The 15724-nt window shown below is 47.6% G+C and overlaps 1 protein-coding gene across 5 annotated transcripts in view; it reads right to left on the reverse strand.

Moving 5' to 3' along the window:
• The window catches only part of KMT5C (lysine methyltransferase 5C), a 207753-nt gene that overhangs the window by 144684 nt on the left and 47345 nt on the right, over nt 1-15724 (reverse strand). For all 5 annotated transcript variants that reach the window (XM_086930292.1, XM_086930290.1, XM_086930294.1 and 2 more), the window contains exon 3: nt 5741-5906. In XM_086930292.1, coding sequence (XP_086786418.1) covers nt 5741-5906 — 166 coding nt within the window. The remainder of the gene's footprint in view (nt 1-5740; nt 5907-15724) is intronic.

The raw sequence follows: 15724 nt of genomic DNA on the forward strand, positions 1-15724 counted from the left end.
TAAGTCCCTAGTAAATGGTACCCTGGTACCTAGGGCCTGAGGTACTACAGAGGACCCCTTAGGGCTGTAGCACGAATTGTGCCACCCTAAGGGACCCCTCACCAAGCACATGCAGGACTGTCATTGCAGGCTACATGTCTTGGTGCAAACAAAAGTAAAAACACGACATGTCACACATCCCTGTGTACCAAGTCCCCTAACACTGCATGTGCCTACACCTTCCTAGTGCCCCTAAAGTCAGTATTTAAGGGAGTCCCTGGCACCAGAGAAGCAGATCGTAACAAAACACAAAAGACAATAAGTGCTACAAAAGCAGAGGGCTGGAGAAAGCATCTGACTTGTCCCCAGACCTGCTGTCCTGTCTGTCGTTCTTTGTCGTACCTGCGTCAAAGATCACTTGTCCAACCATTTGGTATAGGAACTGTCACATACGCCGATGACACACAACTTGTCATAGCCTTAAACCACCCAGAAAACACATCTGTAAGCCTAGCCCATTGCTTAGAAGAGGGCGCACAATGGGTGGAGCTCTCATCTTTTGAAATTGAGCGGAGACAAGACGGAGCTCATGCTCCTAGGCAACTCCCCAACTTCTAACACAGGGTTACTCTGGCCAAATTGTTTCGGCCTTGCCTCACCACAAACAAATCAGATCAAAAGTCTGGTATGTGGCTGGACCGCTCATTGACTTTTGGATACCAAACAGCCAAACTGTCTGCGACATGCTATGGCATCATGAGGATGCTTCGGAAAGTGCTTCCCCTCCTTCCGTTCCTGGCAAGAAAGATAATGGTCCAGGCTCTTCTTCTCTCACGAATGGACTATGCAAATGCACTTTATCTAGGCACTCCGAAGGCCACGATAACCAGACTACAGATTATTCAGAATTGTGGAGCACTGTTGCTCCTGGGTTTCCCTTATCGGCAATCGGCCAAACCTGCTTTAAAAACTCTACACGGGTCTGCCAATATCATAAAAAGATAACATTCAAAGCACTCTATATTACCCATAAGTCTTTCAGGGGGAACGGACCAGTGATCAATCAATCTATGATCATCCCCTACCACCCTAACCGATGCCTCCGCCCGGCAAACATGTTGCTTGCAACAGTGCCAAAAATAAAGAGCAAGAAGCGGCAGCCGCTCCGCCTATAATGCGGCTAGACTGTGGAATGCCCTCCCCCTCACATACGGCAGGAAACCAACTACCTGTCTTTTAGGAAATTACTTAAAACCGGGCTTTTCCAAATCACTGTTCAGTAGAGTGTCCGCGTCCGCAAATAGCGCTGGGATACCTCAGGGAAGCTATGTGCTCTATAAATGTTTATTTCATTAATTCATTTCATTAATTCCTGCAGTTGTGTACCTCCAAAACCTGAGAGGACTGCCTGCCTTCAATAAAGATTAAGACTTCACGAAATCAGCAGAACTATTCCCTGCATCTTGCAGACAACTCCGGAGCCTCCAGAACCGCCAAAAACCGACACAGAAAGCCACCACTGCACCAGTCGCCTTCGGCCCGAGTTTTAGTGGGTCACCAGTGCCAACAAGGTTCCCCACCCCTCCAGAACACGAGTCTATTGTGATTTCACCCCTTGTGGACTCCCAAATGTCGCCTGCAGCACCTAAAAGTAGGTTCCCCCGACCACAACTGCTCCAGGTAAGAAAATCTGATGCATGGAGACACCTCTGCATCAGTCGCACCCGGGCTGTGGATTAGAGGACCCAGGTGTGTCTACGTTCTCGAGCGTCACAAACCTTAAACTGCTCCCCCCCCCCACTGTGGGCCACCCAGACCGACTTCCTAGCCAGAGCCTGCAGGCTCTTTTTACAGAGAAATATCCCTGTTGAAACCAATTGGGATACGGACGCTGATTTTCACCCTGCAGCTAGTGCCCTTGTGCCACTAGTCGTGTACTATTGGTGCTGCCTTGGACCTAGACCACCACTTCCCTTAACTCCTGGAGATTGGTCCTGTAAGTTGATGTACTACACCTGTTTGCAGAACGTGGTCTTGCTTCTATAGGATAGAATTGCACTGTGTCCCCTCTTTGAAAAAGTAAAATGATGTTTCTGATGCCGAAACATATATAAAGATACCTGCTATTGTTATAAATTGGTATAGCTCTCCTGGAAACGTGTTGTCATTTATTAATCATTGTGTGCATTTGCAAATGTCTTGCAGTCCTATGTGTTAAGCCTAAGGATGCTCAACCACGCTACTCCCTAATGAAGCACTTTGGGATTGTATAGAAAGCCCCTGTCCACTAGTAAGGAAACCCCTGGACTCTTTACACAATATATCAATTTTTTGACACATCATATAAAAAGCCAACTTCCAACATGGGACTGGCATCCATCTCTGGTGGAGACCAAATCTTAAATAGAGAGAGAGAGAGAGAGAGAGGACATTTTTGCCCCTGAAATCCCGAAATTAATTGTTCCCAAATAAGTGGAGGGTGACATTGTACTAAGTGGTTCACAGTCTTTGAGAGGGCATGTAGAACAAGGAAGTTACACCAGAAACACTGGGACTCTCAACTCAGGGAGCTGTTCTCAAGTAAGTGCAAGGATAGCCTCCTGACACTGAGTGAGACACAGGCTGATTCCTATGACCTCATGAAGGATACCTTGACGGAGGGCTTTGGACTTACCATTGAGGAGTACAGGATTAGGTTCGGAGGGACTAAAAAACTCAAATGAGATCTGGATAGATTATGTGGACCTCTCAGTCAAACAGTAGGTGGCTGGCTAAAAGGTAACGAGGTTCAGGACTATGAAGGGCTCTACAATTGGATTACGAAGGAGCACATATTAGCATAATGTACATCAGAAAAGTTACATCAGCATCTAGTAGACATTACTTTCTAGACCCAGCGAGATGGCTAAGAAACCTGTTAAATGGGTTAGAACTAGAATTCCCAAAAAGCAACAGGCGGAGATTACAAGAAAGGGGGGTTCAGGTCCACAAAATCGAAATGGAGGTGACAAGTCTTCCAAAGAATTTACTTCAGAGACACAGGCCCCAAAGAACATAGATAGCACATCCCACCCCACGTTTAGTTGCAAAAAGATTAGTGGGGACCCTAAGCTAAAAAAAAAGTCAAGGACTGTAGTCCCTGCTTTGATTGTCAGCAGGTTGGGCACTACAGATGGGACATAGCTTGTACCAAGAAAAGGGTACATACTGGGGTTGCCAGTGTAGCCTTTGAGGATTGTTCCTCAGAGGAGGACATCCTTGTAGCTTTTAACAGGGAAATTGGGCCCGAATATGAGCTGGCGATTCCAGAAGGAAGCAGACACTTCCATCCCAATGAGGAGAATAAAATCATAGTCACAACCCTGAGGGATACCTGTGCCAGTCATATCATTGTGCATGGCAGGATGGTATCCTCAGGCCAGTATAGCCCAGATGAGACTAGAAGAGTAAGGCCTGGGGAAGTACTGTTAGGCCTGAGGTTGGTAGTCAGTACAAGTCCCCCCTCCCCCTTGATTGGCTCCTCGGAAACGGCCTTCAAGAGGTTGGTCAGAACCCAAAAGAGGAATTGATCCAGTTCCAGACCTCCCCTACGGATTTAGGAGGTGCTGAACCTACTCCGAGAACAAGTAGGCCCCAAATGAAGAGAACGAGAAGGTGCAGGGGCAGCTTTTACCCAAAGTTCCAATGAGCCTAGGAGATCCTCCTCCAGCAGGAGAGGACTCCACAGTTGGCACTTGTGAAGCCCAACCTACCCAAGAAGTTCTAACTAGTCAGGCCGCTGTTAAGCATGAGATGGTGGCTCCACAGCTAACAGAAGAGAGAGTAGACAGAGGGTATTTGCTACAAGATGCAGTAACCACCCATTCAAAAACAGGCCCCTTGAATCCAAAGGAACCTGTAAGTTAGCTCCTTCTCATGCCACTGCACTGTCCTTGACCTGGTGGCCCGACCCCATGTCAAACAGCAAATTAGGTTCCCTGACCCTGTTTGTCATGATGGGGTTACACCAGCTGTAGAGAACCTCTTTTGGTAAGTTGAGGGTTACCCTGGCAAAGAGGAAGTTAGCAGAAGTAGCAGACCCTAACCCAAAGGAAAGGAGAAAAGACGCTAACCCAAAGGAAAGGAGAAAAGTTCAAACAGATCTAGTGCATCTTAAAATGGGTCCGGGTGCTGGTGGGATAAGTCATCTGCACAGAGGCAATGACCTGCACAGGAGGATGTGAGGCAGAGTAGGCCATGCATTAGTGTAGCCGGTTTCCTCACTCTCTTCCTCGCCCAACAGACTAGGAAGACTCTCCCAAGTTGTGGTGAAGTCTCCTCGCCGGGTGGGGGTGGGAGGGCGGAATTGTGTAGGAAAGTGGGCTTTTGTTGCAGTTGTCTCCCCACTTTTTGTCTAATTTTTAGCTACTTGATGCGGATTTTCAACTCTAAAAGTGCACTGAGGCCTTCTAACCAGACTTCGGTGCCAGTTCTTCTTACCTAAAACAAGGTGAATCATTTGTGGAGATTCTTCAGGAGAGGTGTGATGTGGTACATTTGGGAGAGGTCGAGGATGAGTCTGGATGCAGAGTTTTGAATGGTCTGTAGTGTCTTCAGTAGGTGTGTGGTAATTCCTGCGTAGAAGTGCATTGCCGTACTCCAAGCGGCTGGTGATGAGGGTTTGAGTGACAGAGTCTGGTGGAGACCGGGAGCCACTAGAAGATATTTGTGAGCATGCGCAGAGTGAAGAAGCAGGCGGAGGAGACTAATTTGATCTGGCTCTTCATGGTGACTTTGCTGCCCAAGAGGATGCAGAGGTTCTGGGTGTCGTCCGAGGATGTAAGAGAGGGTCCCAGTTAAGCAGGACACCAAGTATCATTATACAGGGAGGAGTTGTTCCCGAAGATCAGTACTTCAGTCTTGTCTGTATTGAGCTTGACATATCGGATTTGCATCCAGCTATCCATTCATAGGTGGAAGTTGGCCCTGACCTTCAGTTAGGTCTTCAGATAGAGAGAGGATGAGCTGGATGTCGAATATGTAGGAGATAATGTTCAGTCAACGCTTTCTGAAGATGCTGGTCGGGGGAGGAGGGATATTGTAGGTATCGAACAGAGGGAGGAACCTTGATGGACGTCACAGATGTGCTTGGGCTCTGAGGTGAATGGTGGAAGACGGATCATCTGTGTTCTTCCGGTGAGGAAAGATGCAATACAATTGTGGGTGTCCTCTTCGATTCCAATGTGATGAAGCCTCTAGATCAGGGTGTGATGGGACACAGTGTGGAAGGCCACTAGGAGGTCGAGGAGGATCAGGGCAGGAAATTCTCCCCTGGTCTATGAGGGCTCTGATGTCAGTGGCTGCGATCAAGGCGGTTTCAGTGCTGTGGTTTTCGCGGAACCCGATTGCGATGCGTGCAGAAGTCCATTGATCTCGAGGTATTCTGTGAGTTGGTTGTTGATGGCCTTTGAGGACTTTGGAGGGAAAAGGAAGGAGGGAAATGAGCCGGTAAACTTGCTCGGTTGTAGGTGGGGTCAGCTTCTTGAGAAGGCGTTTTACTTCTGCATATTTTCCACTCGTCTGGGAAGACTGCAGAGGTGATGGATGTGTTGAAGATTTCCCCAAAAAATCTGACCCAAATAGCGTGAGGTTGATTGAATCAGAAGGTCATCTAATACCATTATATTGAGCTGAATAACAAAGATAATTCATAATAAAGGACAACTCTGGAAAATACTACAGGTTTAGCACAACAGAACAAACTGTGATGGGCAGGTCTTACGTGTGCCTTGAGGGTGGCCTCCTGCTGCCTGCTACGGTTCAGAAAGTACTGGCAAGCCCACTCTCCCATGGTCAGTGCTCGATAGGCTTCCTCCAGGTCCTGCCGCTTCAGGAATGTCTGCAGTGCCTCCTTCAGGTGCTGCTGTCTTCTTATAGGTGGCAGAGTGCTGTGAGAGCAAAAGAACCAAAGAGTAAGGTGCTATTGGGGAAATAAACTGCACAGTAACATCAAAAGGGATAACTGCTTTAGGGCAACCGAGCTCACAAGTGAGGGAGATAGTAGCTTTGTTGCCACACAATCACTTACCAACACCTAAATTTGGAACATATATCTGTAATTTCATTTGCCTGTGTAACTTTCATTTCAAAGTTTCCAGCATTCGAACAAATTGAATTGGAGGCCCAACTTGAAATGTTTTACTAAATTTCGTCTGGGAACAACGGTTCTCTTCAGCTCAAATATACAGTTCTGCACTGCTCAACTCTGGATCCGCTTCTTACATGGACATTAATAAACATGATCTCATGATGCTAATCTTTCTCCTTCGAACCACTAATGAGACGTGATTTATTAACTCTCAGACCACAATGGGATCACACTCCCTACCGCCAATTACAGCCGTCTCTATAGCAATGTCTAGGAGGAGCAATGGGGAAGGACTTGCATTTGTGATTACAGTCTCCTGCATGGAGGCCAAAGGCCACATCAGGTTAAAACACATAACCACCTCTACGAATTTCTATGGCTGTAGTCCTTATACTGCCATTCAGTTTTACAAGCACCAGGGATGTGGAATTCCCATAGCCCAACTCCCAGGACATATTGTTTGGGGTCAAGGGCAACAAGTTTTTATGTGTATTTTATCCTTGGGACAAGTAGGCCCACCCCCCTGCAGCACAAACCCTTTGGCTGCTAGTTTGCAGTACCACATTATGGATCAGGAAGGGCAGGGTCTCCAGTTAAGGTAATAATTGTGTCCATATGTTAATGCTGTTCAAACTTGTATCTATGGTTCATTAATTGAAAGCCTTAATTATTCGGGTGAGCACTCCAAGTAAACGTTGTAAGCTCTGACTGCTCTTCTGACAGTGGTTTAAGTTTAAAAGTATGTACACACGTTTTAAAGTTTAGTAATATGAGGCTATGTACAATGCTCTCTGATTTGATGCAAATATTTGCAGAAGCTTGAAAATTGCAAAAAACACAGTTGATGGACAGAATGCAGAACAATGTCTTACATTCACCCCAGTACAAAGATCTGGGCCTAAATCCATCGTTTTTTTGCACTCCACACCACCCTAGGTCAGACAATGGCTATATGCAAATCAGCCTGGACCCTGTGCCTCATGGGAACAGTCCAGCCCAAACTACCAAGCCATGTCTTTCCTAGACCGGAATCAAGCATCCACGGACCGGTTTCTGGCTATCAGTTTTCTTCAGCCTGGATAGCTTGACTCCAGTGATGTGGAGAGCCTGGGACTCACGTCTGAGCATACCCAGCCCATTCGGGGTGAAAATTGCAAAAAACACAGTTGATGGACAGAATGCAGAACAATGTCTTACATTCACCCCAGTACAAAGATCTGGGCCTAAATCCATCGTTTTTTTGCACTCCACACCACCCTAGGTCAGATAATGGCTATATGTATAAAATAATGAAAGCAAAGAATAAGCTTTTGCTAAACCACTATAACATTTTAGGTGCCATTTCTTTGTAGCATCATTTAGTAACGTGTTGGTGCATGCTAGTATTTCAGTAATCAGTTTCAATAAGAGTATGGGAACCAAAAACAAACAAGCATTGGCAAAGCCAGCAGGTCTGAAATTGGTTGTAAGCTTTTTAGTTTTGTCAAATTGTGACTTGTTTTGGCATGGTTTTGTAAACCCTTCTTGGTGTGGGTGCCGCCAGGCCTTCACCATTATAACAAACAATGGCAAAAGTAGTTTTTGGTCTCAAAAAGCACACACTGCCACATTTAATGGCACTGAACAAAACTACTTTGTGTGCCGATATGCTCCTTCTGAAAGAGCAGAATGCTGTCCCTCACAGTGAAGCCAGGTGATACAGAGGGGTGAAACCACGAAGCCGATCCTAGGATGTTTGATTCCAGTCCAGGGAGGACCTGGCCTGGCAGTTCGGACTAGACTGTTCCCATTGGGCTCAGGGTCAAGACTGATTTGCATATGGCTGTGCTCAAACTGAAATGGCATGGGGAGCAAAAAAAAGCTGGATTTAGGCACAGCTCTCTGTACTGGGATGAATGCATGACATTGTTCCGCATTCTGTCCATCAATTGTTCTTTTTGCAGTAGGTTAACACCTGCCATTGTCAGGAGTAAATTGCCAATATTTCTCAGTATGGTAACAGATTAGAGAAGAGTTGTTGAAAACCCCTAAAATATGCAAGTGAATAGGTTTTCACAAACTCAAAAGGGCATTCTAACCCTAGAACGATTGCTTACCACTACCTTCAGCCCCAGTATGTAGATCTGCTGAATCTTGGCAACATAACGGGATTGCAAGTATTCAAACACTACTATGGTATGAACCCTGGCATAATCAGAGAGGCTATATCAGAGCTCTTATGTAATGAGATTGCTGCCGTAATTTGTCGCTGCACTACATGCCACCAAAGGGACAAGTGGATTTTGTTACAGGACAAGTAGATTTATGAAGCAACCCGCCCCATAGACAAGTAGATATTTTATTAAATTCCACAGCCCTGAAGCACGGATCACACATTTCTTTATCTGGCCTATTTCCAGCTCTTACATGGAAGGGGTCACTGATGACATGGACTGACCAGTCTTCAGCAGCAGTACCCCAATCCCAAAGACAGCCACAACATACGGTTCTCAGTGAAGACCAATGTATATATCAAGACTGGTAGCCGATCTATTGGCAAGACTATTCCTTTAACATGTCGTAACATGATTTTTAGGTCTCGCCTAGAGTCAGCCCATACGCTGCTCTTGCAGGACATTTAGTAGCTGCTTCAAAAAGCGCTACCTTGCAGGCCACCAGCTTGCTAGAATGCGCACAAGCGCGCGCGACATGCACAGCACTTTTCCAGCCACGCATGCGCACAACTCACGTTTTTTAAAAATGTTATTTCACGGCCGCGCGCCCAATACGTACTCACTGCACTTGGCTTTATAATAAGCATTAAGGAGATATAGTGCTATTATGTATTCAGCGCTTCGTTACCGATAGTGAGCACTATAAATGCATACAACTCTTTTTGTAAAATCTATGAGGATATATGCTCGAGAGTCGCCAGTGGCTTCTGACTGGCTATACATCGCCGTCAGAGCAGAAGAGCGAACATCTCGGCTCGTGAAAACGCACTATTATTCCCCATCCAATTACGTGCAGTGCACGGCTCGCACACAATGTGCGTATGGAGGTGGGAACGTGTGATTTCTGTCATACACTATTGGGAGTTTGCCAGTCAACCCAGTGACCCACCCGGGTAACCATGGGAAAACAGATCAGGCAGACTGAGTTCACCAGGTCGACCCCTCTCTTTTTTCACACAAGCGCCGAACCCGCGCTGCACTCTTTCCCTCTCCTTCTCTCAATCTCTCTCTCTCTAAGCCAGGCGTGAACAGCTTTCCTCAGGGACTGTCACCAGGAGCATCCCCATAACAACGGGGAGCTGCTTTCTCTGCCCCCTCCCAGGAGCAGACTTATGCCAATTAACAGGGCCCCAGGCAGGCCGCAGCCAGAGGTGTCAGCGCCCCGGGCTGGGGGTGTGTGTGAGGGCGACGTGGCACAAGCGGGTGCTGTGGGTTCACTGGGATGTCTAGGACTCGGTGCCAGGGAGGGTGCAATGCCCTGCACACGGCCAAGTGCAGTGGTGCAACCAGTGCGTCATCATGGGCCCTAGTGCAAGGAAAGAATGAACTCCCGACGGCTGTTTCAATGGCGACATACACCAATAATCAGAGTTGGGTAGGCTCCGGTGCAGCTGCACCAGCTGCGCCAATGTAAGCTATGCTCCTGGCCTTGTGAACGGTGATTATCTACTGGGGAAACGTGCTATCTGCGCATAGGCATCGCACTAGCTTCCTTGACCCTGTGATATGTGCAGGGTCTCTGGAATTATGCGTGGAGGTGGGTGTTCGCTAATTATGCAGGATTGCGGAGTAAATTATACGGCAAGAAAATGCAAAATCTGCTGCATAACATTTGTGATAATATTACTTCATTATTTTGACATTTTTTATCTTGTTAACACTGTCTGGCCATTGGTTTGCACAACTTTAGAACCAATATAACACCCAAATGTAGCAATAAGCAACAGTACTGTCTGGTACTGAGTACCAGCACTTTTTTATTTTGAGACGGAGAGTAACGGCACTTCTAAGAAACACACAGGTATTCCGTTACAGGGTACCTGCACTTTTATTTTCCCATTGCAAGCTCGGAGGATGGTGACCAGTCAACCCTTGTAAAGGGCCTTTCCCAGCAAAGCTACAGGTGTTGTTGCATTTATTTGTAACTTTTGAACGGTTCGAGCTACAGACAATAAATCTTTGGCAATAACATCCGCAGCAGATGATGGAGTTTGTGGCAAGTACTGCAAATCTCTAATTATGCGGGGGGGGAAATCCACAGCCACACAATTGCATAATTTTAGTTGCCTTGGTTATGTGTGACGCATTTAACTGGTCCCAGCTCTACAGCCAAAAGCACATTGACTTACATATGCAAGTATGCAAATCCGAGAAGAAAAAAGATGCACATACTACTAATCCCTGGCACGCACAGCTTAAGATGGCCAAGTACTATAAAAAATATGGCCAGGCTACTCTGTGATTTCTGCTACAGGTGGTCTAATTGTACAATTGCTATTATTCAAGATTCTCCATCACCGTGTTTCTTTAGTGCAGGAATTATCCTAATGACATGGAATCCACACAAATGCTTTCAGCTTCAGAGCTTTCTGGCACATGTAAGAAAGATTGAATTATGTCAGAGTAGTGTGGCATTTGTGCCAACTAGCCCCATGGCAGGAGGGTCACATTAGCCCACCTATGTTTTTTTAAGGCACAGTGGCATAGCAAGGGCAACATAGAACAGTCCTTAAAGCAAGCAAGGACAACACCCCCCCCCCCCATTCCCAGTTTAGGCAGTAATTAAAAACTGATACGAGTGGAATAGAGTGTAATTAAAAACTGCTACGACTGGAAGAGAGTGGTGTTGGACCTGGCCCTCCTTCCAAGGCTAACCCCTGAACTTGCGTCACAATCACCCTTTTCTCCAACCTATTTTGGTTCCTTTTTATACCTACCAGGCACCCCTATGGTCGGCCCTTGGGGAGGGGGGCATTGTTAGTAGCAAGGTAGGTCCTACCCTGGTGTGGATGGCATGACCCTGTAATACTCACAGCCTTCCTCCTTTATGAAATAGTTTTTTTTGATTAGTACTTATTATTAGTTATCTGACCCCGGGAACATAAGGGAAATAGCATACCAGCATCTCCGCATTCAGAGTTGATTAGTGCACGCTTGAGGATGGAGGAATTCTACCGTCTGAGGGGGGCGGCTGCTGAAATGTGTATTCCCCGTCTGGAGCTCACGACAGGGCCTGGGGAAACTCCAGCATCTGGAAGTAGCTGCGGGCATTCTAGATCAGAGGGAGGAGTAGTTTCAGGGCTGTGTCCTAATTCCCACAATGCCGGCACCGCTTCCTGCTGGGCGGCTGATGACCCTGCCTTCCTGCTTGAGAAGGGGAAGTGTCCTATGACAGGGGACACCCACCACCCGGATCAGGGGAGGGGAACTCCCGGACTACATCAAAGACTTCAAAGACATTTTCACGATATAAAGGAAAGACCCTCGCACTGGTTTTGGTGTGGACCTTGGGGAACAAGAAAAGATGCCTGCGAGACTGCAGCAGGAGAGGATTAAAAAGACAAGGATTTTTTGCCCCAGAGAAGAAGAAGAAGGAAGGCCTCCCCTAGCCCTGCTGATGCTGTCGCGGCTCCTGGACTGAGACCCTGAAAAGACCCCTGAGCCCTGCTGACGCTGTCGCGGCTCCGGGACTGAAACACTGAGCCCCCACTCGAGCCCAGCTGAGATAATCGCGGCTCGAGCCTGGCACTGGCCCGCAGTGTGTGCAGAAGAAGAATCCTGTGTGGCCCTCACTCAAGCCCTGCTGATGTGATCGCGGCTCGAGCCTGGCCCTGACCTACATTTGCAAATCAAAAGAGAATCCTGTTTGGCCCCCACTCGAGCCCTGCTGATGCGATCGCGGCTCCAACCTGGTCCTGACCTGCCTTTGCCAACTGAAGACGAATCCTGTGTGGCCCCCACCCGAGCACTGCTGATGCGATCGCGGCTCGAGCCTGGCCCTGCCCCTGTATTTGATAACAGCGGAAGAATCCTGTGCGGCCCCCATTCGAGCCCTGCTGAAGTGATCACGGCTCGAGCCTAGCCCGGGCCCGCATTCAACCACGAGAGAGAAATCCAAAGTGGCCCCCACTCGAGCCTGGCTTATGTAATCACGGCTCGAGCCTGGCCCGCACCCGCTGGTGCGCCCGCAGTGATGGACATATTTCAGCATAGTGGCCTGCACGCCCAGTACCGGCCACTCGTACCAACAGGCGCATCTCCTTGCTTATAGTTACTGTCGCCCCAGCTGAAGGGGCCTGGCTCTCCATTGTTCCCCCGTTATTTTTAGACACTACGAATAAAAGGGGTGCAGGTGAAAGAACTTAAGTAAACGACCCTAACTATCATCCAACCTAAGCATCGGTAAGAAGACACATAAGCCTCGTCCTAAAAGTTATACTGTTTATGGTCATCGTTATTGGTCCTGTGTCAAATCTATATTTATTTATTTTTATTTATTTTATTTTCAAGATTTTTATTGCGCATACAAATACCCGGAGGTGTCTCGGCGCATAAGGGGCTAAGAGCGATCAAACAGCAGCTTACTGGTTAAACAACCATGTTTTTAATAGCCTACGGAAGCTCATCAGATTGGGGGCAGTTTTAATCGCCAACGGCAGCAGATTCCACAATTTGGGTGTGGCCACCAAGAAGCGCCTATCTCCCCATGTAACAGTTCTTGTGCGAGGCACTGGAAGAAGGCGGGTGTTGGCAGATCTAAGCTGCCTCTTGGGGATGTACAGCTGAAACGCTTCTGTCAGAAATCTAGGCCAGACACCCTGTATTGCCTTATAGGCAATGCAGAGGGCCTTAAATTTAATTTGGTTCTCTACTTTTAGCCCATGTAGGTGACGAATGGCAAGAGTAGTGGACTGGCGACGGGGGATGTCAAGAAGAATCCTTGCAGCCGCATTTTGTATGGACTGCAGTTTCGCTATGACATGTTTCTGAGTGTTCAAAAAAAGGGCGTTCCCATAGTCAATATTTGAAAAGACTAGGGTGGAGACCAAGGTCTTCCCAGCTGAGGTAGGGAGGTAGGGCAGTAATTTCTTGATTTTCTTTAAGATAAAGAACACAGATGACACAACCTTGTTGACATGAAGGCTGAAAGGCAACTTGCTATCCAAAATAACCCCCAGATTTCTAACCTTCTCTACCGGGACGGGTGGAGAGCCCAGCTGGACAGGCCACCAGATGGAGGACCATTCCGGAGAGAGCTTACCGAAAGTCATAATCTCAGTTTTATCCTAGTTAAGCCTCAGACAGTTGGAGGCCATCCAGGTGCTAACCGCAAGCATGGCCTTTTGGAAATTGGCTGCCACCATTGGGCCGTCCTTGTGTATTGCCAGGACCAGTTGGGTATCGTCTGCGTACGACGTAAGTCGTAGTCCATGGGCCTTTATTATCCTCGCTAAGTCCGCTACATAGATATTAAATAGCGTAGGACTTAGCGAGGAGCCCTGTGGGACTCCACAGGGGAGTGCAGAGACAGGAGAGTAGAAATCACCCAACTTCACTGTCTGGGTACGGTTGGCCAGGAAAGATAAAATGAGATCCCTGGCCCTGACGTTTATCCCCAGGGCTGCGACACGGTCGACCAAAATAGCATGGTCGACCGTGTCAAAGGCCGCAGACAAATCCAAGAGGATCAGGACGGCCACACCTCCCTGGTCCATGACGGCTCTGATCTCATCTGAGGCCTTTATTAAAGCGGTCTCGGTTCCGTGCCCTTTCCTGAAACCAAACTGCGTTTCGTCGAGAAGTTGGTGAGTGTCGACGAACTCCGAGAGTTGTTTGTTCATCAGAGATTCGCAAATTTTGGCAGGAAAGGGGAGACACGCAATTGGTCTGTAGCTGGCCACAGCTGTGGGATCCAGGGAGGGTTTTTTCAAGAGTGGTTTAACCACCGCTTTCTTCCATGGGGTTGGATAATGACCAGTTTGAAATGCAGTGTTGCAGATTTCCATAAGTGGTTGCGAGATCACTTCGCTTAGGTTAGCCATCACAGAGGGATGGCAAGGGTCCAAGGGGGAACCAGACTTAATGGTGGAAATGAGACTACTGATGTGGTCTTGTGTGAGGGAGGCAAAAGAAGAAAAAAGATCGTAATCATGATCTAAGGTTAATTCATCCCTAACACAGACTCTGGGTTTGGTCCTTATGTCCCCCTCAAAAGATGAATATATGTCTGCCACCTTGGTAGTAAAAAAGGTGGACAGAGCATTACAGAAGGCCTGAGAGGGTTCAGCCCCGGGTCCAGTGGGAGGAGTGGACAGTGTGGTGACGACTGAAAACAGTTCTCTTGCGGAGTTCTTGGCATTCTCTATTTGAGCAGAGAAAAAGGCACTTTTTTGAGCCGTGATCGCCCTTTTATATATTGTAAGGGCATCCTTATAGGATTGCTTGGCTATGGGGCAATAGAATTTACTCCAACGCCTTTCTAGGTTCATACAATGCTGTCGATGGAGCCTAAGTTCTTCGGTGTACCAGGCCGCCGACTGAGTTGTTCGGTTGGATCTCGTACACTTCTCCGGGGCCACTTGATCAGCAGCATTCCGAATCCAATCTTGGAAGTCGGAGGCTGATAAAGCAGGGTTGCCTCTTCCCATAGGACGGGATAGTGCCAGAAGATCTGACATCTGAGGAATGTCCACATTCTTCCAGGAACGAGCCACTGTCCTTGTTCGTGGCCTGGAGGGGGGAGGATTAATAGACCTGGTGTGTATCCCAAAGATAATAGCCCTATGATCTGACCATGTGAGGGGAAGCCTATCAAGAACACATATATCAGGGTTGTTGGTAAATAGGCCATCTAATGTGTGACCCGCCTGATGAGTAGTTCCCTTTACCAGTTGACGAAGTCCTAGAGTTTAGAGGTCAGCAGTAAGTTGAATGGTTTCATGGTTATCTTGCTCTTCCAGATAGAAATTAAAATCTCCCAATATCATATATTCGCTAGAACTTATGATGTAATCATTAAAAGCCGAGAGTGTGAAAAGAAAGGAGTTTCGAAGGCCAGAAACAGATATTTTAACATACATTCGGGGTGGCGTCTATCTGTAGCGGGTCTCTACCACTACTGTGTGTAATCTGAAATGCTTGGCACGCTATCTAGGGAGTAAGTCTGTCTGCCCTGGTTACAGTACGTCCCGGGGGAACCGGCGTCATTTTGGAGGAGTACACCTTCCCTCGTTACGTGGGAATGGGGTTCCTGCTGGACTTTGGCGCGACCCTCAGCCACCGGGGAATCCCATTTCCTACAAGTGGGCCTCCTGGACATCAGAGCCCTGGTGCCACTGCACCTGCTGCATGATTGATTGCCACTCCCTGTTCGGGCCCAGTACTTTGCATGCTCAAAGTTATGGGCAACTGCATACAATAATGAACAAGGCCTGGCACCAACAGCGCCAATTCTAAAATACCACAGCATTTGACTGTGACACACTCGTCAGGGCAGCCATGATGTTGGAGGTAGTTTCTTCCATAGCAAAGTTCTCAAGATTCCCAGGTCCATTAATGAGGAACTCACCCTGTATAGGTTACGGTTTTGCGTGCTGGGATTCGCAGCTCTGATTTTAAAACCGAA

Source organism: Lissotriton vulgaris, chromosome 7 (assembly GCF_964263255.1).
Source record: "Lissotriton vulgaris chromosome 7, aLisVul1.2, whole genome shotgun sequence".
In the NCBI taxonomy this organism is placed as follows: domain Eukaryota; kingdom Metazoa; phylum Chordata; class Amphibia; order Caudata; family Salamandridae; genus Lissotriton; species Lissotriton vulgaris.